This window comes from Platalea leucorodia, assembly GCF_965183815.1.
Source record: "Platalea leucorodia genome assembly, chromosome: 3".
Classification (NCBI taxonomy): Eukaryota; Metazoa; Chordata; class Aves; order Pelecaniformes; family Threskiornithidae; genus Platalea; species Platalea leucorodia.
Window position 1 is genome coordinate 114,191,306 of NC_138825.1, and position 27,199 is coordinate 114,218,504.

The following is a 27,199-nucleotide window of genomic DNA, read 5'->3' on the forward strand; positions in this document are numbered from 1 at the left end:
TTTTTTTTCAGAGGTTCATGATTTGTACTGAAGAAGCAACTGATTTTTATTTATAGTAGCTGTTTCCATAGGCAAACAAGGAAGTGCCCAATATATGTCGTATAAAGTATGCAGATATGCTCTGCTGGAGAGATTTTATACATACCAATGTAAGACTTCGAATTTTGACAAGAGAGTCAATGGAGATAAAAGTAATTAACAGAACTAGGCAATACTGCTCTTGAAATTACAATACAGGTACCTAATATTAGGCAAATATTTGTATGTTATATTTAACAAGAAGTCTGTTTCTGAGAAGGTGTGAGAGTTTTTAAGCCTGTGATATTGTACGCTGCTGAAAAATGAAGCCAAAAAGTAACTTAATTCATCTTTCATAAAGGCAATACTTTCTAGAAGGTTATTCTGCAATATTCAGTAAATATACTAATAACAAAAGATATTTTACTGTGTTTGAAGGAGGGTTGTAGTTATGAAACTGAAAGAAAGGATGCATATTTTCAATCACAGAAGCGGTGGATTGATGCCTAACTTTCAGGTAAATCACCGACACTACCATAATTTTTCACATCCATACATGCCTGCTTCACTTATGGTTACAATACCTTAATTACATTCTGTGTTACCATAGATACAGACAATTCAAGTTCAATACTATAACCTTGGAACTGCTACTTTGAAGGTTAACTGTCAAAGAAGGAATTTTTCAATATGATCTCTTTCAAAACTATTGTCTAAAATAACCACACTGTATAACACATCAAAGCTCCAATAAATAAAACTGAAGAGTTTTCCCTTGAAATATTACATTTATTGAATAGTAGTTTGTCATTTCAGGTACACAGGCAAGAATACTTCTTTAAGTGTAGTTTTTGCCCGTTAACCCTGAAATGCAAGTATTGCACCTTAACAGAGTGTGTTACGAACGGCAAGGTGAGCTAGAACTGAGCATCAAACAAAATCAAGGAAAAGCACCTTATTTCACTGAAAGGCTTTTAAACAGTGTGCTTTTAACAATTTTTAACAATTCTACGTTCCCAGAGATGACTACATTCTCCCAAATGCCAGACAAACTAAAACCGTTTCAGTGAACTTGTGAAAAAAAGCCATGTCCCTTCTGGGCTATAAGACATGAAGTACAGAGGCTGATAAGTAAGTAAGCAGTAAGTTAGTAAGAGAGCTAACCAAACAGGCAAGACTTCAATGCAGGACTCTCCTCCCTTGCCCAAGGGAGGGCTGACTAGTACTGAAGAATGCACCATGCCTACAGTAGTTTTAAACTGTCACAAGTGTTAGAACTGTAATTTGGAAGTAGGACTATAAAGAATATATTCAGCTAAAAGATTATCTCATTGAAGTTAATGCTAACTTTAAACTCGCTGTTAGTAAGATTAAGATGGTCAGCATCAACTGTATTTCACGTTCCTTTGTATCATCCAGGTCTTACCCAGATCTCAACAGAATTATTCAGGGATGTGTAAGTATAAACTGTGTGGAAGCTAGTTATTTTGCATTTTCTGTTCTCCTAGCCTATTTCTCCACAATATTTTAAAATAAGAGATGACTCAGTTTGCTGGGGTTGCATGAACAGGTTGGTTATTTGGTTTGTGTCATGCCATGGAAAGGACAATTGCTGAGATTTGAGGCTGTGAATCCCTGAAAAAGATGGAGACAAAGCTTGCTTCTGGTATAGCGTGTGGGATTGTTCATAGTATGATGGCACTAGTAACAGCAAGAAACGGTAACAATGACAACACTGAAAGAGTCGAGCAAAGCAATCCCCTTCCTCACATTACAAACCTGTTCCTCTCCAAGAAGTTAGCAGGTTGGGGGTTTTTTTAGGGTATTATTGTTCCTTTTAAGTGCTGTAGGAAGCATAAAGCACTCACACTTGCTGTTTAATTTGGAGGTAGGGTGTGACACAAAGGGAGATGGAAGAAGAGCAGCAAAAACTCTAAGAAGCATTATTTACGAGAACAAAGAAGAAAAACATATAGCTGATATTTTAAGGACGAACACATTTTTTCAAAACCTTGCAAATAGAAAAAAAACAACCTAAACCAACCCAAAAACCAGCTCCCAGAAATACCCCAGCAAGTTATTCCAAAGATAGAAATTGTACTTTTTCCTGCAGGACGAGCTGTTGTGGCAACAGCCATTGCTAGGCCTCTACTGCCCAAATACCCACATGAGCAGTTTTTGTACCCACCACTTCCAACAAACGTGCCTTTTGACTCTGTTTAAGAGGGAAGAATTATGTGCAATCGTAAATTTGCCAAAAATTCACAAGTGCACACACATGTAACGGAACAATATTGTACAGACAAGGTTTTTAACTGAAAAGCACCCTCCAGTGAATGGGATGAGTTCTGTGTCTTGCTGTGTTAGATTGCCCAGGCTTCCCAAACTCCGAAAAAATATAACTGTCTTATCTACATATGAAATTATAGGTAAATAGGAGCATAAACGATCCAAGAACTCATTTCCTGTTACTGCCCAATTTTCTGCAAAATACAGACATTCAAAGGAAACAAGTACTCACTACAAAAAGCCAATCAATCAATCAGACAAACAAACAAAAAAACCAACCCAAAACAACCATCCAACTGAAAAAAAAAAGACAAAAAACCCAGAAGAAAGGTTTTTGGACTTAATTGTGACAGTGTACTTACCTTAATGTACATACAATTTTTTTAATAGCACATTGGACAATATCCTTGGGAGAAAGACCTAGATCTCCAACAGCCACTTGTAACAACTGTTGTATCATGTCCAGGGGTTGACCATCTATACACATAGCTACTGCTTGTTCATGGATTTTCGCTTTCTCTGACCTTGACAAATCATATAAATAGCCATACTTCTGTAGTGCCTCCTGTGAACAGATAATTTTTTAACACGAATCAGCGTACTCTTTATTTACAGGGATGTATCAGTGTCTTTCTTTCTACCAAGATTTAACATATACTATGAAAAAGGAAAGACTGATGGAAGTGAATTTTCAAAAACCAGGTCAACAAAACCAAAGGTACAAAACATTAATAAAATACGACAGGAGATTGATGTCCCTCATTGTTAGTCATAGTAACACTCAAAAGAAGCATCTGATCAGTAATCATTACCTGTTTGCTGTTTTTCAAGTAAGTGATAAAACTATGAGTGAGTGTTTCCAGATGTGCAAGAGATTGCTGCAAGTGATTCAGAGTTTCTTCATAAGTAACAGATGGATTTTCAGCACCTTCCATGCCATTCTCAGAAGGTTTTTTTCTTGATTTCTCAGAAAGATGTTCGACTGCCTTAATAGCCTTCTTAGTCACTTCTATCCTGGCTTCAACTGGCAGCTGAAAAAGATTACTCGATATTTAATCATTCATCATCTGTACACTACTATTTGTATTACAGCAGTGCCTAGAGGTCAGGTGGCTTCACTGTTGTACAGCACAGCATAAAACTAAATGAAGTATTTTATGAGAAACAGCTTTATTTCTTATTAGTCATTTATTTAAAAAGGATTAGTATTCCATTGCTTTCTTCTGTTGCCCTTCCTTTTATTGATGTTGAATCTGGCTCATTTTAAACCATATGAAACTTCTTTCCCCTAATAATATATATGATTTTTTGTAGACTGCCACCTTATAATCTTTGTTTTTTAATTCTGCATTGAGAGATGTCTGGGGATCGTTTTACAAGATTAACTGACAATCCCAAATGCTGAAAATTAAGGATAGTTTTGTCAGGTTTACATCACTATTTAAAATATATCCCTAAGACCATAATCGTAAGCAAAAAAACAGTAGGAGGTCTACCACTTTTAAATCAATCTATTTAAAGAAAGAGTTATACGAACCAGCAAGTTACTATTTTGAAAGACCTGTACAACTAGATGTATCTAGCCATTAAACTGAAACAAGGAAGTCTGGGGGTTTTTTTCCCATTACACTTCTCATAGAGTTTGAATTTTTAAAGAGAGTCATATATACACTGAATGAAGTTTTCCCCTACCCCTCCACCTAGCACAGAAGGGTCATTCCAGTGTGTCAGAATGGAATTTAGGACTTCAGAATGGAGCCTGGGCAACAATCACAGATTGCCAAGCTTCCAGAAACCAAGAGTATGTTGGAAAAGGATATAGATAGAAATACTCTTTATATAGACAGTACTTGCAGCAAACTGTTATGCTTTTAAGTCAGGAAAGACACAGGTTCAGCTATAAGTCCAAACCAAAGTCTGAAATATTATTTTAAAAATTCATGTATAATTTGTTAGTTTATAACTTCAAGTGCAGTTTTAAGGATGCTTGCAATATATTTTCTAATGGGTAGGGGTCTCCTCTGCCTAAACCCACAGCATTAGGTACTTTAAACATCAGGTGTTTTGGTTACTAGAATACTGGACAAAGACAGGGAAACAAGTTTAACTTTCAAGTTGAAATACACAAGAAACTGGGGGAAAAAAAAAAAAGCTTGAATATGTATGACACACTGAATAAGAAAGAGGTTGAATTACCACAGAAAGAGGAAAATTAAACTGCTATAGCATTCTTCATAAGAAAGCCAAATTGAAGTTTACATCATGAATTAAACTATCTACTTATAAAGACACAGAAAGCTTGATAAGGATTAGTTACAGTAAAGTTTTACAGGTTATATGTTTAAATTATCCTCCCCACCCCCTAAAAACAGAGTGAAAGATGTAGGGGTTACTCCTGGGTTTTAGTGCTGTTGCTGTGAACCACAGCAATGGTCTACTAGACATTTTTAATGATAAAAGCAAAATGGGTGGACATTTTTGTAAGAGCTAAGGAAACATGCCAGCATTAACAGGGTAAATACAAAGGGTATTCTACCATTCGTTCCAAACTCGATTCAGTTCCATTCCCGCCAAAAGAAATTAGGTACAATTTTGTTACTTTGACCAAGGTCTCAATATCAGGTTTTACTATAAGCAGGGAAAAAGTGATACACTTCACCTTCACTATCACATTAAAATTTAATGACCACAGATGGATTTATATATTCATTTTGTAAACCTGATAAAAGATGAAACAGCTACATATTTCATTTTTCCCCTTCTACTGCACATTCTAATGTTCAAAATGCAATTAAGAGAGATGCAAAAGGCAAACAATTTATTTCATCTGTTATATCCTAGAGAACAGTGTGAATATACTGTCAGTTTAGAAGTCATGATGCCATAAGCATATATAGAATAGAGCATTAACAAAAAAAAGAATACAGGTTCTTCCCAAGACTATTTTAATTTTGCATTCATATCTGCATAGTGTCAAAATGGAGTGCTACCAATATATCATTTCTCTGATCATTTTATTCATGAATATGAACATGAATAGCTATCCTCCGTACTTCTACTCAGCTTCACTAATGAGATCTGGTATCATGCCCAATGATAGAAAAAGAAGTAGCTTAGGGGCTAGTTCAATCTTTGTTTGCATGTGAAGTGAAGTTTTATTTTTAAAAAGCTCTTACAGTTTAAAAAGAATTTTAATTCTATAGGCTATAATGTGTAATGAAAAATCCTAAAAATCTGTTTTATTTCATTTTCAAATCAAGGAACATCACATACAAATTCAGCTCAACAGATTTCACTCCTCAGGGCAAAAACTCATCTCAGAAGCCCATTCCCTTCAGAATATGTAAATATTTCTTAATAAAGTATTGTACAAGTACCATTCACTTGCATGTGAAGACACTGACCCTGCCATTCTTATTGCCAGTGATTATCATGCAACTTTGAGATGATGGAAACAGCTCCCCTCCTTTTAATGCCACCGGAACCTGGGATCACAGCAACATTGAAACACAGAATGGTTGAGGTTAGAAGGGACATCTGCAGGGCATCTGGTACAAACCTCCTGTTTAAGGAGGGCCACCTAGAGCCAGTTGCCTAGGACCATGTCCAGGTGGCTTTTGAATATCTCCAATGTGGGAGACTCCACAACCTCTCTGTGCAACCTTTGCCAGTGATCGGTCACCATCATACCGAAAAGTGTTTCCTGCTGTTCAGATGGAACAGTTTGGTCCAGTTCCCATCTCTGCCACTAAATCCCAGCTTTACATATTCTACCAACCAAATGTAATGTAGCTACAAGCCAACAAGATATACTAGAATGGAAAGCAAACTACATTAGTTAATTCAAAAGTAAGTTAAACAGTTATGGAATAACAAAAGCTGGTTCCCAGTTCCTACAGGGGGAGAGACAAAGAAGAGCAAAAGCACAAGAACTTGTGGATCAAGATAAAGATAGCTTAACACATGAAGGAGAGAGGGGAAAAAAAAAAAATAACAAACCAAAACTAAAGTGCGGTAAAGGCAATCACTCGCCACAAGCAGACCAATGCCCAGCCAACCGCCAAGCAGCAACCATCTCTGAAGACACCCTCCCACTCCCTGTTTTTTACTGCTGAGCATGACATTATACCACACAGAATGCCCCTGTGGCCAGCCCAGGTCAGCTGTCCTGGCTCTGTCCCCTCCCCACTTTTTGCCTACCTGCGGCCTACTCAGGGCTGGGGTGTTGAGAGAAAGAGAAAGGCTTGACACTGTGCAAGCAGTGCTCAGCAACAGCCAGAACACTGATGTGTTATCAACACTGTTTTAGTCAGAAATCCAAAGCACAGCCCCATAGGGGCTGCTATGAACAAAGTTAACTCTATCCCTGCCAGTCCCAGTACAGTTCATCTGGAGATCAGTGTAAAAGTTCTAATGCATGTAAGGAACTAGCTAAAGAAAAGACATTATTCATGAAGTTTCCTATTATGCAGCCCTGAAGCAGATTTAATTAAAATAACTATATTAATGGCAAGGCACAAGCAAGTATGTAAAAATGTACTGATATCAGAAAAAGAGGTACTGTCAATACCCATGAAGAAAACAAGGTCATACAAGACAAACTGACTAAACCGGAGCACAGTGATAAAAACTAATAAAAAGAAGCCAAGTAATTCAAAAGGTAACATCGGAATGCAGTCATGCTACATGAGAACACTATTAACACATTTCTTGTACATCTTGAGGCAATGTCATGCCTTGTCTTTTTCCTCAGCATTTTATACAGCGTTAAGAAGTCAATCAGCCAGACAAAGGATACTGAACATTACTTTGAGATTTTTTTTTTAAACTGAGCTTTTTATACAATTATTAAAAATGGCATTTAAGGTCATTACAATTGAAAGAGAAAATGATGTAGGTTAATATCCAGTCATAACAGGTTCCCATTCCACACTCATTTAGTGTGTGGTCAAAATGTGAATATTGTATTCCTGCTTAAGCAAGAAGAATATGGTCAAAAAAGCATTACTGACTCAGAGAAAATAAAAGTCAACCTTTCAATTAATATTAAGTTGCAAGCAAAGTTCTTCCTTTGCATCAGAAGTTGGAAAACAAGTTATAAAGGACGGAATAGTAAAGAAAAAATATCATCAGCCATAGTTTGAATGAATGTGGTAGAGCCTATGGAAGGCTGCAAGGAAGAGCCTGCGTAAGGAAAATTTCAACTTCTCTTTCACTACAGAAGACCTAAATGATGATACCACTGCCTTTTATTCTACTTTTGCTGTCTAAAGCTGTAGTCTTTTCTTCCTAATCAACATACTGTGCCCATCCCCATTGGCAGTGTGTGTTCAATAATGAAAACACAGCGATTAAAAAAGTAATTGTTTTCAGTAGTGGCTTTGTTTTTTTGGTTTTGTTGTGTTGGGCTTTTTTTTCCAGAGTACTGTTAATCAACAAACATCAGGGCAATGACCTATGAGCTCTGAAACAGATGGTTCTTTGAAGACATACACAACTATCTAGCACAACGAACGAAATGCTGGCAACAAAGGAATAAAAAAAATCCCCAAATTACCTAAAATGCTTCACACAGATCACACAAAGGGGAATAAATGGGAAATCATCAAGATAAAAAAAGTTGATATGATCATTAGCATAATTAAGAATCTATGAAGTCAGCACTATTTAAAAGCAAACAGAGCTGCTGGAAGAAAAGATGATAGACCCAAAATGCATGCAAAAATGTAAGCAGTAGTTCCACTGAACATTTGGAATATCTCCCTTGTAGAAAGAAATCTGTTCCATACATGCAAATAGCCTACGCTTACCACTCTGGAGGTGGACTGAATTATTATTTAGTCAGAAAAACATGCCGAGTTATTCAGAATTAAAAGCATTTCTGAGCAGAAGTGCCACAAGCAGGAACCCTCTTACTGCGTGCAGTAGTGAGCTGCTGTGGTCAAAGGATCAATACTTCAGTCCTTCAATGCGTGAGGGTACTGATGAAAATGACTTCACCTATTTACTTCACCTATTTCACACAATAGGAATGTTGCATCAATCTCCACCTTCTTCAATTGAAGACAGATGCTGATATACTGGAGCCAAAGAAGAGTTGTGATAATAATGGAAGAGTTGGGAAAAAAAGAAAACAAAACACCCCCCTGCCTAAAAAAAACCTAACCAAACACACACACACACACACAAAAAAAAACCCAAACCCCAAACCAAAACGAAGAAAAAACCCCCTAGTGAATAATTAGCCACTAGAGCAATCAAAGATTGCTTTGGATTCACAAGCCACCCTTACCCCCTCAAAAACTGTAAAACATCTCTGATGGGGTGTGCTGGAGATCAAAAGATGAAATTTTGGGAAGCAGTCTGATCTGTCTCGTACAGAATATCCAGTATATTAACCATGTTACTTTGTGTCTATGATTTATTAAAGTCCCACTAGGATGCATTTCTGCTCACACAATTCCCACCACTTCTCTAAACCCTTAAGGCTGGGGAACTGAATCTCATCTTCCAGGTGGTAACTCATTTCTGCTGATTGCAGGAAACATGGGAGAAGAGAATCTCTGAGCTCCTAGAGCTAAGAGCACCTAAAACCTTGTCACACCCTAAACTACATGGCAGCATAACAACGTTACTTGCCCTTTCACAAGCGTACACTGCCCATCCATCTCTCAAATTTAGACATTCTCTCAACTCCTTTGCCCAGTCAAGCACTGTTCATTCATACACCTTTCCACTCAGTTACCACTGGCCCAACTCATCAGAAGGTTAATTATCCTTCAATTTTCAATACTACCTCTTTCATCTCAGATGTTCATTTACTAGTAGCACAGAAGGAGCAACAAAGCAATGAGCAGCTATGGCATCCTCACACAATGCAAATGCAAACTATTTCTCTATGTGACCAGAAGGAAGATTCTGTAATAAATCAGACCTCCAGCTGCCCTCTCTTCTTTACCAACCCATGCTCCATGCTGCAATTATTGTGACATTACACACAAATGAAGTGTCTCATGCTAAAACATGAGATTTTAAAAAATAAAGTAAAAAGAGGAGCTAGCGGAAGGGGACAAGTGAAGAAGAGGCCCTTTGTCAAAGTCCAGCATGTTCCTGTCTTTCTCAGTAAGAACGGGAAGTTGCAGAACTGTGTTTTCATTCCCTTTTGTACAATTACACATTCTGCTCCCAGGTTCTCTGTCATATCAAGGGACATGCAAGTAGAAGAGGTTTCCTATTGCTTTGCTGGCCTGTCACCTGCCTCTCCTTAGTACTGTTGATATACTGAAACAGCGGGGGATATTCTGATGTCTACTTTCCAAGTTTCCATGAGGTGATAACAGCAATGGTACCCTTGAAGTTCAGCTCATGCAGCCTACACTGCTACACAGCCTATCTCCCATTACCCCTCATCACTCAAGACTTTTCTTGATTGTTTCTGACCAAGAGACGCTTTTCAATCGAGGTGCTGTTCCACAAGGATAATGATGGAGTGCATTTCACCACCTCCCTGGACTACTCTCTCTTTCCTTCCCCCCTCTCGCCTTTTGAAATTTTGAGGGGGTCGGAGGGGGGTGGTGTGTAGGTGTTTTTTTGGTTTTTTGTTTGGTTGGTTGGTTTTTTGGTTGGTTGGTTTTTTGGGTTTTTTTTTTTTTGCTTGTTTGTTTGTTTTTTTGCAAAGGGGGAAGGACCCAATTCACCTCTCAGCATTCCTAAAAAACCTACTTACACTATCTCACTTTAAGCTTCCTCTCAAGGTCCACTTAAAAGAACTCCACAAATTTTCTGTATGTGAGAAAACTCAGCTGTCTCAGTGAAAGCAGAGATTATTTCATGGTAATGACCATGGTTTTTTTGCAGTCCTTTACATATATTAAATATCAGTGCTTCCATGAAATACAGAAATGTGCATCTGTTACGGGAATGGGAAACTGATATAATAAAGTATTGGGCTGAGAAGAAAGCGCTGAATAGAGATTAAAAGAGTGATCGCATGACCAGTGCAGCCTCAAAACAGGATACAATTTTACGTAAAAGGTGCAAGCCAAAAGGCAGCTTTTACGTACGAAGCATTTTTCATATCAAAGTTAAAGGAAAGTGATCTCCAATAAGTTTTCAGGTTCTACAATGATAATTTTTCATTGTACACTTCCACTTGAAAACTGGATGGGATCCTGAGGCAAAACTAGTTGCAAGCTGGTTAAACAGCTGTTTCATTCCCAAATCCAGTGCAGGGGACACTAAATCAGCTGATTTGACCAAGTGTTTCAAACACTTTTTGAGTATCTTTCATGGCCAAAATGCTAACAGATTTCTGCTATGAAGTTCTGCTTAGCCACCAGCCACAATAATCCTGCCATCAATATTTCCTTCCTGCTACTCCTACTCATCTTAAGAGAGCAGAGAAACTGTATTAGAATCCTGAACAGAAATAAACAAATGAAAATAAACAATGTGTTTCAAAACAGATACACAGTGGAGGCTATCTATCTTCTCCCCGCATCATTCATCTGGAATAAATGAGAAATAATCTTGAAATGCCCAAGATATATCAACAGCAAGAGTTTCAAGCACTCACTATCGGTGATCATACGTGAAGACAGTATTTCCTTCTCATTAGACAAGTCACTCCCTTGCTACCTCAGTCCAGGGTCAGGTCTGGCAACTGAGATCTCAGGATGAGTGTCAGTCTTTCTGATAAGCACGAAACACTCAGTGATACAAAAGGATCAAAACACCTAAACAAGACAGTGGCTCTGCTGAACATGCTTAAGAGACAGCTGATGGGACCAGACTAATTTGGTCTATTAGCATGACAGACAGATCAAAGTACAAATTTGGTGCTGACAAAGCTTTTCATTTTCCCAGGATTTCAATGAATAGCAATTATTTTTCAACAAATTCTGGTATAGATACAGGTTAGATGGTTCTAATAAATTTATACTAGTATCATGGGAACACTAAAATACTATCCAGAGACAGAACAAATGACACCTTATTGAATGCAGTGAATAAACACCTCTGGAAAATGAGCGCAATCCAGAACAGAGAAGACAAACACACATTCATAGAATCATAGAATTGTTAAGGTTGGAAAAGACCCTTAAGATCATCGAGTCCAACCGTCAACCTATCACTGCCAAGTCTTCACTATTCCATGTCCTCGAGCACCGCGTCTCTCCATTCTTTAAATACCTCCAGGGATGGAGACTCAACCACTTCCCTCAGCAGCCTGTTCCAATGCTTGACCACCCTCTCAGTGAAGAAGTTTTTCCTAATATCCAACCTAAACCTCCCCTGGCGCAGCTTGAGGCCGTTTCCTCTTGTCCTATCACTTGTTACTTGGGAGAAGAGACTGACCCCCACCTCGCTACAACCTCCTTTCAGGTAGTTGTAGAGAGCAACAAGGTCTCCCCTCAGCCTCCTCTTCTCCAGACTAAACAACCCCAGCTCCCTCAGCCACTCCTCATAAGACTTGTGCTCTAGTCCCTGCACCAGCTTCGTTGCCCTTCTCTGGGCACGCTCCAGCACCTCGATGTCCTTCTTGGAGTGAGGGGCCCAACACTGAACACAGTACTCGAGGTACGGCCTCACCAGTGCTGAGTACAGGGGCACTATCACCTCCCTGGTACTGCTGGCCACACTATTCTTGATACAGGCCAGGATGCCATTGGCCCTCTTGGTCACCTGGGCACACTGCTGGGCACACAAAAAACCTCACAAAACATCTCTTCTTTATCATCTTTTCATTTCAGATTAAGTTAGTGAAGACATCTCAAGATCTTTTAATAAGGAAATATCTAAGAAATCTCATCTCGTTTTTGTGCTTGGCAGTAAAAGATACATAAGAAAGCATGGGTAAAACTTTATGTTAGAAATACCCTTATAAGCAAGTTTCACTGGACAAAAAGAAATTGCAGATCTGGTAATACATGTAACGGACACGAAAGCACGTTCTTTCAATTACAGGTTTTCAGCCAGATGGAGATTACGACAGAGTTTATAATTTATATTATTACAGTGCCTAGAAACCATATGCGTTGGCCCAGAACACTTTTCAGTGGAGCATCCTATTCAGAATGCAAAAGCCTGGTACTAAACACAAGCCTGCAGCACAATGGATTTTAGGATGAGCACAAGTTAAATAAATACAGAAGAAGAAAATCTTATTCTCTTCTGAACCAGAATACAGGGACTTTGGGGTTCCATTAAAACCTCTCTTATCCACAGAGCCAACTCTTCTAACTGAATACAAATCTTTTTTTATACTGGCAGTCATAAGAACAAGAGGTTGGCAGAGGAAGGTAGGTTTATGAATTTATCTAAAAACTGTACAATAAAAAAAATGTAAAATTTTGCTGGGACTTTCTCCTTGATACTCTATTCAACTGTGCCTCACCTGAGGCCTGAAATTCTTCAAATATATCTGCTTACCTTTGTGACAGCTTTTGAAGAAAAGGTAATTTCATCAATAAAAGTGACAAGATCGTCTGGATCAAGTCTATCGAAGTACTTTGAACACATATCATACGCATGTAGCCACTCATCCATGGTTTCTGGTATTTTTTTAATGAGATGGTGATCACCATTCCAAAAAAGTTTTTGTAACCAGACAGCATAAATAGAGCTTGGTGACAGCATACTGCCATCTTTTTTAGGAATTTTGGGAGCCAGTTTGGAAATAGATAAGATATTTTGACTTGTAAGGATGGGCTCCAGTGTCTCCAGAGGGTTTTCATTTTCATCTGTTAGCTTTTTGTAATTAAGACCTATTGACAGAAGGAGAAAGAGGCAAACAAAATAAAAGTTTTTCATAGTTAAATCTACTCAAACTCTACATTTATGTGTAAAACAATCAGTACTAAACCAGTATCTGCAGAACCAGACTCTACTCCATCTCATTTTACTATCATACATACTGACAAGACTGAGGAGGAAGACAAGGTTGTATACAGGTAACATTGGGATTTTATGATGTCCTGATGCATGTAAAAATCTCTCAGTCCCTGGAACATATTTTAATGTCATATATTGATACAAACTAAAAAAGTAAATTCTCAAAGAAGCAAGAATATATAATGTATAGAATTGTGCTACTATTTTTTTAATATACATCCTAGAAAACCTCATGCACTCACTTCCTTAGTTAAGTCTTCATTAATTAAAAAAAGATGTATTCTGATCATGTAACAATTGGCACTTACTACCTATCTCAGCAAAAATGCAAGGCAGATAAACTAAGTAAGGTCAACTAGAGACAGGACATGTAGATCCATTAACATGAATATATATATAACACAAAAGTCCTCTTACTACTTTGGTTCCTACAGGAAGAAAATTCTTGCAAATTATTCTAGAAACAACAAAATATTTCTAGCAACAACACTACTTTATTCTCTATGCATATAATTCCTAAAACAACTGACTTCTGTTGCCATGTGTTTCTTCATATACATAGGGCCTGTAACCTCTACAAACACTTTGATGTTGTTCCTTGCCTACCAGCTGTAAATTATGCTGAATACTGAGAATTTTAATTAAGGGTGTAATACAATAGATCTAATTTTTTACCATACAAAGTGACTGATTTATATCTGATGTATGGTCCTAGGAGTTTTTTGAGAAACATTTGAAAATAACTTTGAAGGCAAACAATAACTTCTTGACAGATTTTTCTTCAACAAGCACCGTAAAACTTGAGTGTTTAAACACATCAATGAGAACTGAAGGTAACCCCTCCCTCCCAAAAAAATTATTGCCTCTTTTTCTTCCTGCAATACATGAATTCACATGCACAATCTGTCAAATTCTGCAGCAAATTTAGTGTCCGATACACATGAGGTTCCAGTATTGAACAATTAATTCATCCCCACAGCAGGTAATCCTATACAGGGCATATTTTTCATTCTGAAACTGGATTCTGAGTTATTCAAGTGAAATTCAAGATACTGCTAATACTTGACTAACAAGCAAATTGAAAGTAGTATTCAAAATTTCAGAGTGCTTTCCAGCAGCTCATTTTTATAGGCATTGTCTGATAATGTAGGACAAATAATGTTGTAGTTCTGCAAAAGCAAAAGGTAACATCAAGCATAAAACACAAAATAAAATTACCCTCTTCAAAACAAACAAGCAAAAAAAATGCTTAGAGTTCCTGATATATTATGCAATTCAGACTTTTGAAAGGTAAACTGTGTTAAATTATTTGAGAATATTCATGTTAAACTTTCAGTGTTAAAAAATTATACTCTAGGAGGTCTGTATTTTTTCTTTAAAAATTCACTATGAACCACTGCCAATAATTTTAACTTGCATCACTAACAGAAACCTGTTTTTAAATATTTTTTGCTTGTTGTGATAAACTAAATTTCCATTAATTCAAAGAAAGAACTTACTCCTATAAGACATGACTAATCTACTAAATTACTTGCATTAATCTGATATGCTCATTGAAAAAAAAACTTACCTGGAGAGTATAAACTAGATAAACATAATCATGTCAACACTCACATAACAAAATAATAAATACAGCCATGAACTATGCTCCTACCTGGTGCAACCGCTTTGAATTTTTTCAGGAGTCGGATGTGAGTTTCAGGTTTAACAGCATGCTTCACCACTTCTGAGCAACCACAGTTTTCAAGGAGTGTAAAATAATAAAGCAACCGCTGGTGATCTCTACCTTCAATACTTGGGTAAACATATTTAACCATGTGTTCATGTAAGGTTTCAGGATTGGTTTTCAGAGTCTCAAACAGACCAAGAGTTTGTGCTCTTTCTTCTATTTCCAGTGTTGATAACCTGCATTTAGAAAGAATTTTGGCATTAAAGGCCTGGACATGCCATGAAAGACTCTTCAGCTGCACGCTTGGGAGGCAGGACAATACTTTCTTTTATTTAAGCAGTAAAGTTCAACTTTGTAAGACGTTTTGAAAGAGTAAATTCTCTTTCATAAATATTTAGATAGCTGTTATCCTCCATAAACATAAGGTAAGGAGCTCTTGTGTTTCCTGATCTTGTTATCTGTTGACTTGGACCTGCAGATTAAGGGTCATGAAAACTGAAGTGGGATTCAAAGCAGCATTTCACATCTCTAATTATAGCTATATGTAAAAGTAGATATATGTCCAGAGCTTTTTGTACAGGAAGCCTTTTTTAAAAACCAACCAACCAAACAAAATAAACCAAAACAAAACCTTGTGGCTGAGAGATGCTAGAAAATCATATTCCCCAATTAGAAGCTCTCCCAATCTATTATATTCTATTTTCTGTAGTAGATGAGCACCTGTGTATGCTTTGAGAGATATTATCACTGAAAATTGGCTCTTGCCCACTAGTTAATGTATTTCACGCTATTATTCATGCTCAGCATATTTCATTTGACAGTTTTATTAAGTTGCCTCTCAAATTGTCATCCATGAAAACTTATGAAAATATCAGCAAGTCTTGGGTTGACCTCAGCCAGTCTCACTGCTTCAGGAAATTTTGTTCTTGACCCTTTTGAAAAGAATACATTAGCTCTTTCACAGCATGAATTCAGACACCTCCAGCTGACTACATAAAAGATAGCTGAATGCAATCACTCCTTTTTTCCTCACCTGGGATAAAAATGGGTGCATATCAAGGAAGCCTCATCTTAAGTTTATACCTTTCTCAATTGAAAGTTTTACCTAAAATCTGAGGAAAGAAGTCACCTATGGATGACTACCACCTTGACTCTCCCCAGAGTCCAATCATATGCCATGTTAGGTAGTACGTTTCACTTGGAGATCTGATGTCTTCTAATCCCATTTGAATTTCTTAAACCTTTAAAAGTGATTAAATTAGAATTTCAACACTAATTTCTCCTACGTATAAATGGCACACATAAGTTAGTGCTTCTCTTTAATATCCAAGTAAAATATGTCTTAGTTTCATTCTTAAAGATGATTTTCTTGCAATAAATACCACTAACACAACCTTTTCTCAGTTTAAAATGAATCTCCGATTTCTGAGGGATTTATAGGTAAGGTATTTTGAGTTATTTTTACATCTAGAACCTACCTCAGTTAGGTTGTTAACCTCGTAGGCATTATTTTAAATCTCTACATTCTTGCTATTTTTTAAGTGTTTTACTATATTAATGGAAATAAGTACAATATTAATGGAAATAAAGCATCATTCACTCTTCATATAAGACAGAACAGACACTTGGGACTGATGTATTTCAAGAGTGGGATTTGAATACATTTTTCTGTCCACACCCAAAGTTCAAACTAAAGGCTAGATGGACACTAAATTATATTGACAGTATCTACAGAAGTTTGCCGTGTGTTTTTGGGATGTGGGGGTGGGAGGGTGGGGAAGGTGGAAGGGATCATTATGCTGTTCAGAAAGATTCTGGAATATTACATTCTGTGTCAGGCAAACTTAACGTTTCCTTTCACTGAAATAATAAAACATATTTTATAGGGTTTTGGTCCTCAAATTTGATCATATTCTTCAAAAGAAACAATTAAATTTCCACTGCATTAAAAAAAATAATTCTAAACCATTTTCATCAGACTCAAAATTACAGCATAACAGAAAAATGGGATGTTTGTCATCAAGTAATCACAGAAATAGTTAATACACACTATTTAAAGTGCTTCTTTTGAGCTTCTCCCTTCATAAAGTGGCTTATAGAAATACTGCATATTTGGTTAAAGAGATTAAGTCTTAGAATAAACTTCTTTTCAGTTCAGAATGAATGCATAACAAGGCATGCATTATTAATGCCATAATCTCAAGACTAAAATATACTGTAATGGCCACATGCTGTCAATCAACTTTAAAATGAGATTATGATACAACAAAAACATGCTCAGCAGCATATTATGCTATTACAGATCAATTTTCAAGACTTTTTTGAATTTCATTAGGGAAAAGGTTGTTACTTTGTATTTTAGTGATTTCAGAATTCTATGAATACTAACTCATGGAGGACAAGAACAAAGAAGATGATAGAAAACTGTTGCAAAATACCTTAGGTAATATTCTAGTCCCAGAAAAGTCAGTTGGCTCTTTCACACTCACCCCAGTGTCGTCATGTTTATACCCCGACTGTCTATTTTGTTTAAAGCACTAAATAATTTAGCAGCATCAAAATTTAGAGGGTATGGCTTCTCTGTTTTCTGGAGGAAGCAAAGAAAATCTCAGAATGTTATTTCATCTTCTCAGATCTTGCACCAACATCTATCAGGCTTTGTTTTTTTATACCTCATGTTTTATGAAACATTTTAATGCCTTTTAATTAATAGTTAACATTAAGAGAGGTACAAATACTGCTGCAAGCTAAAGCTGCTTTCACAACTTAAAATTTGAAACAAACTAGACTAATTTGATCATGTATGTCAGAACAGTAGACAAGAGCTGCTGTATTACACAGGGGGCTCTGCATCACTGACATCCAAATGCACTATTTGGGTAAGTAGCTTAGTCTTTCATTGAATGGGTTTACTCATCTTTCAGTGGGCAAAAAATACTTGTCTGACTGAGAAGATATCCAAGTTAAAAATAGCCCTGGAACCAACTCTGGAATAGAAAAGCATCCCTCCCCCAATGCCCCCAACAATGCCAGGTCTGGTCTGCCATATTCTTGTAGGCTAGAATAGTTCAAAGGAAATCCTGTAAAAAAAGGACTTCTATAAAAAACTGAAAATAAGATGAATAGATGAATAATGTGAATGTGAAGCTCCAATATATTTATTTCCTTTGCTGTTATGTAGAAGAGATCAATAAATAGCAAAATTTTTTAAAAAAATAATTATATAAAAATGATCAAGCTTCAGGACATATTCCAAGGGACTGTAAAAATGACTACAAGATAAGTTGCTATCAGAAGAGAGCACTAAGCATTCAAAGCTGTGGAAACCTAAACACTGAAACAAAGTCCCAGGATACTTATAAGAACACAATAAGATACATACGGACTTTTATCCTTGCTTGTAACACCTATTTTCGTGGCTGGTTACAAAAGCATCACATGGAAAAGACAAAAAAATTCTCAAACTATCACAACACAAGAAATATGAAAACACAAACCACACTCTACCCCCAATATACTTCAATTTTCTCATAGGTTAGCACATATTTCCGTGTAACAGAATCCCATGTGTATCTGCAGGGCAGACAACTTACCCACTGTCAGTGAATAAAAATTCCAGATGGGTCATATAAACTTCCCAAAGTGGAACACTGTATCGCTGAGCCAAAGAAACAGCAATCTTGTAGACATTTTCTTCAAGTGTTCTTATAGAGACATGAAAAAAAATAAGGAAAAGTTACACTAAGGCCCTAGAGACATGACATGAAAATAAATATTTACATTAGAAAAGTAATAATTTCTTTTTAATTTTTTTCATAAACCAAAAAACTAGATTTTATTCACTAGTTTGAATTACAGTTAAATAAAAATACACAGTGTGTTTTCTTGCATTTACTTATACTCAGTGCTGCATTTGGAAAAAAAATAGAAAAAGAAAGGAGAAAAAAAATCAAACTACAGAGCTTTTCCAAAGACAGGCACCTGCTCCACATACATTTTGGTTCTCAATGACAGTTTCTGCTTAACCTTTGTGCTAAAGTAAAAACCTCAGTTTTCATTTCATTTCAATTACTAAGTGATAAAGGATGTAATGTATCACAGTCAGCATTTACTTGATTTAGTTGCAACACCTACAGTCTTTTAGCACAACTGGTATGTAGGTCCTCAAAGCTCTTCCTAGAAATTCACAGACAGAAACACTGTTAGTATTTGCAGACTAAAAGGTGTGAAAATGTCCAGCTCCATTCTGTAAATGTCCAAAATATATTAAAAGCTGGTTTTCTGTTATTGTATATCCCTTTAACAGAACAATAGATGGAGAACCTGTTAAGTGATGAAAGCCTGAAGTTAACTTCATATTAATTTTTCCTAATCCACTGAAGCTAGTATGGCTCAAATAGACACATGTGGGTTTTGGTTTTATGATGGTATAGGAGCAATTATTAAGGCTGATGCTAGGGTTTTTTTTTGTTTTGGTTTTCGTTTCTGGTTTGTTTGTTTGTTTGTTTTTCCAGGATAATTCCAAGAAAAATACTATCTGTTTATAATTACATCCTAATAGACCTGTCACAAACAACTATTTAAAAAAATTATTTAATGTGAATACAGCTGACCATATTGTTTTAGATTCTTTAATTAAAAAGTCATGTGGGACTAAAGAAAAAAGTCTTACACAACATGAACTATTACAAAATACAGTTGCAACTGTCAGTAAATTAGTTTACGAAATTATATTAACATCACTTGTCTACAGACTCATGTTAGGTCCATAAACTCGAGTGACCTCACCATGTGTTTAACACCTTCCTTAGATCCAGTACATTGTTTTCTACAATATTGGAGGGTAGGGAGCAGACTTTGTGGAGCAACAATAACTTTTAGTACAACATTTTCTGCCCTATCACCATTATCCATGTATGACAATAAAAGGAAAGCAGAAAAAAAAGTACAGATTAGAGAGCATATTCTCCCAGTTCTTTTTTTGCCATTTACAAACGTAGATCTCTACCATATCTTGATCTATGCCAAACAGGGCTTACAGCTGGAGTCTATGATTTTCTCTCCACCCTAGGTGAACAGCTGACACATCCATACACCTTAATTCTCACTTTTAGACACTCAATCCAACATATCATTACTTTCCACTGTGACAGTTGCTATACATATTGTAGAATTAAAATAAGATATGGGATGCAGAGTAGAAAAGCAAAATGCCAAGAAAGAACGTAATGATGAAAAATCTTCACAACCAGCTATCAGAATAGCCTTTGCATTATAACCATTGCTCTAATAGTTTAAAAAAAAAAAAAAAAAAAAAAGGCAAAAAACCCACAGCCCTCTTGTAATGACTCTTAGTTATGACAACCTCTGAAAAATATTAGGCACTTTTCACTGAATACCATGTATGCAAATTAAAGGAGGGAGAACACAAGCATTAAAAGATATACATTTTAAGATAAATAAAATATTTGTTTAAATACATTTAAAAAGAAAGAAGAAAGAAAAAAAAATCCCACACTCTATCCTGTCTCTTCTGTTCCAATGGCCACAGCACTTTCCCTCTGATTTCCCAGCACCGCAAGGCTTCCTGTACCCAGCCTCTTGAAACTAGACTCCGTACTTCAACGCAAACAGAACACTTTTTAACCCAGCAAGCAATGATGTATGTTTTGCTGGTTTTGGCTGGGATAGAGTTAATTTTCTTCATAGTAGCTAGTAGGAGGCTATGTTTTGGATTTGTGACCAAAACAGTGTTGATAATTCAGGGATGTTTCAGTTATTGCTGAGCAGTCCTTACACAGAGTCGAGGCCTTTTCTGCTTCTCACCCCATCCCCACCAGCGAGTAGGCTGGGGGTGCACAAGCAGCTGGGAGGGGACACGGCTGGGACAGCTGACCCCAACTGACCAAAGGGCTATTCCATACCATATGACATCATGCTCAGCCTATAAAGCTGGGGGAAGAAGAAGGAAGGGGGGGATGCTGGGAGTGATGGCATTAGTATTCCCAAGTAACCGTTACGCGTGACAGAGCCCTGCTTTCCTGGAGATGGCTGAACACCTGCCTGCCCATGGGAAGTAGTAAATGAATTCCTTGTTTTGCTTTGCTTGCAGGTGTGGCTTTTGCTTTACCTATTAAACTGTCTTTATCTCAACCCATGAGTTTTCTCACTTTTACTCTTCCGATTCTCTCCCCTATCCCGCTGGGGGGCAGTGAGTGAGTGGCTGTGTGGGGCTTAGTTGCCAGCTGGGTTAAATGTGTTTAAGAAGATGATGATCTAGACTTTTTCAAAAATACTCAATAAAGTCATCTAATCATTAAAGGCAGATCCTCTATTCTGTTTTTTGACATTAAGGAGAAGTACCATGACAACACTACATTGTGAATTCCAGATTAGTAGCCACAGTTTGTGCAGGTTGTCATTCAGTACATAAAAGCAGATCTTCTTTTAACCAGGGATACACAACAGCTGCTGCCAAATCACTACACGTAAACTTACATTCCTTTGCCTTTTCCAGAAATCATTTGATGTACTGTCAAGCAAGGGACTACTAGTCAAAGTGAAGGCAAAGACTGATGCAAGAACTGCACAGCAAGTATGCCACTGGCTAAGCGGAAGATAACAGAGGATATTCAGGAAAAGGTACACTGGAGGTGATGAGGTTAACAGCACTATTCTGCAGGCTAGTCCTCAAAACTGATCTCAATACTTTCATTAATTATTAAAAAAAAAAAAATACAATATATTACTTTCCTTGTATCATCAATTCAGATACAGAATATCTTAACAGAAGGAAAAGGTGATCTTTAGGAATGATCTAATAACCCTTAACTTAAAAAGTAAATACTACAACTTCTGAAATGAACTGAGCAGTTCTGAAATGAATGATGGAGCTACTGGAGAGAGTCCAGTGAAGGGCCACAAAGATGATGAAGGCACTGGAGCATCGCTCCTTTGAGGAAAGTCTGAGAGAGCTGGGACTGTTCAGCCTGGAGAAGAGAAGGCTCACGGGGGATCTCATCAATGTATATAAATACCTGAAGGGAGGGTGCAAAGAGGACAGAGCCAGGCTCTTTTCAGTGGTGCCCAGTGACAGCACCAGAGGCAATGGGCACAAACTGAAACACGGGAGGTTCCCTCTGAACATCAGGAAACACTTCGTTACTGTGACTGAGCACTTGCACAAGTTGTCCAGGGGGCTGCGGAGTCTGCATCCTTGGAGGTATTCAAAAGCCATCCAGACACAGCCCTGGGCAACTGGCTCTAAGTGGCCCTGCTTGAGCAGAGGGGTTAGACCATATGATCTCCAGAGGACCCTCTCAACCTCAGCCATTCTGTGATTCAGTGAAAGAGGAAGATGATACGAATGCTTTAGTTGCACAATAACTCGGTCAGTCATACAAATCAGGAGTGGCTCTTGGAGCTAGTGGGATCCATTCCCCCTAGAACTTTATAAACCTTCCTAAAATCCTGTCTTTCTGTCTTAAGAGTGGCATGCCATGGCAGCATAAGGCAATGGAGGTTTAAGGAAATGATATTGTATAAATGAAGAACAGTAACAAGCTGTTCATTGCCTAGATAATACTGACAAGACAAGAACAAATAGTTGCTACGCAATGAAAAGCTGAAAAAACAGCCAGGGAAATCCCCACTGCAGGCTCCGGTGCAGGCACAGTTTGCATGTACTTCCTCTGTGTTGCTGCACCAAGACTGGTGCAAAAGCAGTCAGAAGCAGTTCTTGTGGATGGTCTCAGCCACCCTGCCTGTGTGCTAGCACGCATTTCCTAAGTATCAAAAAATATTCCTGTGAAAGCATCAAAAAAATATGCCTATGCAGTAGCATTCAGCTGGGATTTTGCTGACTATCTTCAGGCTCACAGAAATAAACATTTGGCAGCTCAGAGCAATTTTTTTTTCTGTCTTGTTCTCTAAAACCTCTGTCTATCACAGATGTGCATGTGTTTGCTCACAATCACTGTCTTCAACATTTTCTGTTGGCAATCAGCTACAAAGCATTAGAACCACCACTGGATTCAATCATAATAAAGGGACATGAGATCCACTTTTCCTGTCGTCTGTCCTCAAAAAATGTTTAAAAACAAAAAGAAATCCAACTTGGAGAAGTGAAACAAAGATTTAAGCCGAGAGCCTTTAGTTTCCTCTCATGTTTGAAGCAGGAAAATGAGATGGAAGGCTACGGCTGTTTGTTAAGTTCTGCAGCAGCAATGTATCAAGAAGAGAAGGCTGTCTCTGTACTGGCAACAGAGCAGAGCAGTATAGCAAAAGCATACACAATGGTTCAAAAGCTATTGTTACTAGTAAGAGCTGAAGTACAAAGTGGTTTTATACAGGACCTTCTGGTTTAGTCTTCTGGAAAGAGACCTAGTTCTTCTGCACCAAAATCATTCTGAGAACCCAATAAGCACAAACTGAGTTATGAAATTCAGATTGCTTGATAATTGCACAATTTTTCTAAAAATCTAAAATAAGTATTTCAGATCAGTGACATAAGAGAAGCAAGAAATTGGTATTAAAATCACTAAAATCAACTTCTGATTTCAACATTTTAAGAGAAGCAGTGACAGGCTGAAGACCTCAGAGAAGGTGAATGAAAAAAGAAATGAATGAAAAAAAGCCACCTAAAAGCTGGCCTCAAGTCAAAGAATAATTCAGAAATCTTATACACCATAGTTGGCTTGAAGCTACATGGGACCACCTGATTACTCAAGAATTCCCATTCAGTCTTGCTTTAGTTTCCCCAATTCCTTTCCAGATACATTCTGGTTCTGTTTTGCCCAAATAAATTGTTAACTGCTTGAGACCAAACCTTGATTAAGTCTGCGACGCACCCAGATCTTTAAATATTTGATAAATAATGCATAATAAGCTCTAATGACAATACACCAAATATGAAAGATAAAATTGACAACTATTTGGTAAATAGTTTTAGCAAATTGCTCATTCTAGTGCAAAGCTGTTTTGTAAATAAGATACCATCTCTTCCAGGTGTTGTTCCTGCAAACAGCACTTCATAAAATATTAAAAACATGAGGCACTTAATGATAATTCAAAAATAAGAAAAAATATGCTACACAATTAGATTGAATTTGCACATTGTTTTCATTAGAAAACGCAGATTAAGAGTCAGCTGAGAAGATTAAAGCAAGGAAGCTGTACGCTGAACAATTACTTAACTGGATCTTTGCAACTGCCTAATATGGAACTACCATGCTCACCCACATGCTATGAAGCCTTATTTTTACTAACCCTTTCATATGGTGTTTCGATCTCTACTTACTGTAAGGAACTTTCTCTTCATATTTACTTTATTTTTATGAAAGAGATTATCTAAAGGACACTTAGATGAGACTGTAAGTAAGCATGCTGCATCCAAAATAAGTATCTGTAATATTAGAAGGATTTTTATGTTGAAGTTACTGTAGATAATCATCAAGATGTAACATTCACCTAGTAACATACAACCAATATATGTGCTCAGTGAACAATATATACAAAACAGGTAACTCCAATGGAAACATTAAAAGATGCTTACTAGCTATTTTTATGAATGCAGTGCCAAAAATCTATGCAGATACAGATTTTATAGATGCAAAGCAGCAGCTTGCTTAGTGTTCAAAACCTGAGGTTATACTACTATTCTTATTCAGCATTTCATATCAATGTTTTTTTACTAACAAATTTCTATTGGAATTGTAGCCATAAGTAGCTACATAGGTGGAAAGCTGTAAACACCTAAATATGCTCTTCAAAAGCTTTATGCACAGAGATATCCTATATCTTTCCTTTTTTTCTACTCTGGGTAACTGAAAGGTGAGACAAAAGCATTCTAAATATCAGAACACGTGCAGTGAAGGCTTCAGTACTTCCAAATGACTACAAGGGCAAAATATTGGAACGTACATTACGTTTAACTAAATTATTAAAAATAAAATACAGTTTGCTAACTTTTTTTTTTTTAAACTATAGTTCATTACAAACTTTGATGCTTAGGCATACCCTAATAGACTGCTACAGCAGGTCTACAGGAAATGAAAAGATCAGACCTCCACCTAGGCTCTGATTTCATTCATTCCTGACTAACTTTAATATTAGCAGTTATCAAACAAAGAGTTCTAGCTTCCATTAAAAGTTATCAATCCATTTATTTGAGCAACATTTCATTTAAGTGGAGTAGTTGAACTGAAAAGTCTCCAATTGTAGCAGCATTACAGTGTAAATATCTAAAGCAAGTGGTAACTTATCCCTTCTAAAGGTCAGCGTTACTTTCAATTTACTTTCCTGATTTAAAGCTTAAAGTAATTCCATTTTAAAATAAAGAAAATAAACATAATAGACATTACTTACTCTGCCAAACCTAGTATTGTTTCTCTCTTGTACTGTCCATCTGCCGTAAACCTCTGCACATCCACTCCTTTGCCAAGTCCTTGCAGAATCTGAGCTTGAGTGAAATCCAGTAGTCGTTCATTGTAGTAATGCAGCTGATTGATCAAAGTTGCAATTTCTTCAGGCCAGTCTGTAGAGCCATACTGAGTAACATGGTTTGTGACCATCTGAATCAGCTCTTTTGGATCAGCCTGTGAAAATAATTGAAAATAAAATAAAAAAAAAAAAGCAGTGTAAATATCTGTGAAAAATTTACTATTTTGTAATTGATCCCTGCATTCAGAACTGAAATATTTTTTATATTTATTAGAACTTTTAAGTACAACAGAATTCCAAGCTTTTTGTAATCGCTATTTGCTATGACTTTAAAATTTGCCCTTTTGGAAAGTTTTAGGCTATTCCATATGCTACAAAAATTCACACAAACTTCCCTAACCAATTAATAGTAACAAATACTTCACTATGACTGAATTTATTTGGTTTTAAAGCCCTCATTTTAATTAATGTTGAACTAGGCAAACGATTGGTAAAACACTTCAACAAATCAAAGAAAACTTACCAAATTTCTCCTCAATTACAAACACTACAAGTAAGTTTACCCTAAAACAGAGATTCTATCTCAAAAATAAGAATGGAAGCAGTATTGCAAACTGGGTTTTTTTGTTACTGAATTTCTGATACACTTCTATTATACAGAATTGATAAAAGAACAGCTTAGCATTTTAAGTGCTGAGCACTGTGATACTTTCAAGGAACGAGAAATGTTACAGGATCTGCAAATTACACATGAGGCATTGCCTACACCCTGAAACCTTCAAATAATTAAATATTGATCATCCATGGATCAGGACAACCTTTGTTTTTGAAATACCTTCACCACAAATGAAACTTACTTTTCTGCGTTAGAAATGATGCACCAAGTGCATATTTAATCAACCAGTAACTTCTGTAGTCAAAAACCCACATAGCAAAGCAACAATTTAGAATATGAAACAAATACACTCTGTGTGTTTGAAATGAAAAAGGAATGCATATACTACAGAGAGTTCCCGATTATCTCAAAGTCTGGACAGTGGCTATGTCTAGGCACCTCCACTTGAACACGGCTGTGTGAGATATGTAATCACTCAGCACGCTCAATACCTTCATTTCTCTCTTCTGTGAAAAACAAGGCCACCAGCAGCACAATGCCCACAAGGCAGCACCGTGACTTTTGTGCAGCCCCTACTGAGGAAGGCGTGCTGCCAAAGAGCCACCAGAAAATACCTCAGGATGCCAACTGTAATTGAAATATTTTCTAAAACAAACAGCTGATTTAACTGCTGTGATCTCAAGAATGTTGAGTGTACTAGACAAATATACTTTGTTTTTATTACAGAATGATTCTGCTAAATTAGAAGCTAAACTTATGAACATCAACTAGAGCGCACAGCAGGGTAAAACTTGCACCAAATGTTTGAACCTTGAGGCATACTTGAATTTTTCTATGACTTGCAGGGCATTCTAAATTGATTTTTTTTCTTTTTTTCTTTTCAAGTCTTAGCTGACAGGCTGCTCACCGAGTCATATTAAACGCTACAGGGCATCCTTTTTCCTCTCCACATGATATTTTTCTGAAGCCCTCTAAACATTGCAAACTCATTGATTCCATAAACACCACCAGTACCTCTTTCAAGGTTGCTTAGGAGATTGGTAACAGAATAATAAAACCTCAGAAAAAAGATAGGCAAGCAGAGCAGTGCCTCTACAACACAATTATATCAGCTGGAAACCAATCCACTGCTTATTAGGTACCCTGGTATCTCATTTTAGGTGATACGCTAGAATGCGAGCATGGAGACAGGGAAAATCAGAGCAAGATGAGGAAACCTGTTTAACATAATTGCCTAAATCCTCTGTGCAGTCCACTGAGAAAGGCAGGTCCCT

At 37.0% G+C, this 27,199-nt stretch overlaps 1 protein-coding gene across 2 annotated transcripts in view; it reads right to left on the reverse strand.

The window, feature by feature from the left end:
• The window catches only part of NBAS (NBAS subunit of NRZ tethering complex), a gene marked incomplete at its 5' end in the record, with an annotated part of 188,793 nt that overhangs the window by 53,930 nt on the left and 107,664 nt on the right, over positions 1-27,199 (reverse strand). For both annotated transcript variants that reach the window (XM_082306639.1, XM_082306640.1), the window contains 6 exons: positions 2,670-2,872; positions 3,120-3,338; positions 12,739-13,073; positions 14,855-15,105; positions 18,463-18,573; positions 25,235-25,464. In XM_082306639.1, coding sequence (XP_082162765.1) covers positions 2,670-2,872; positions 3,120-3,338; positions 12,739-13,073; positions 14,855-15,105; positions 18,463-18,573; positions 25,235-25,464 — 1,349 coding nt within the window. The remainder of the gene's footprint in view (positions 1-2,669; positions 2,873-3,119; positions 3,339-12,738; positions 13,074-14,854; positions 15,106-18,462; positions 18,574-25,234; positions 25,465-27,199) is intronic.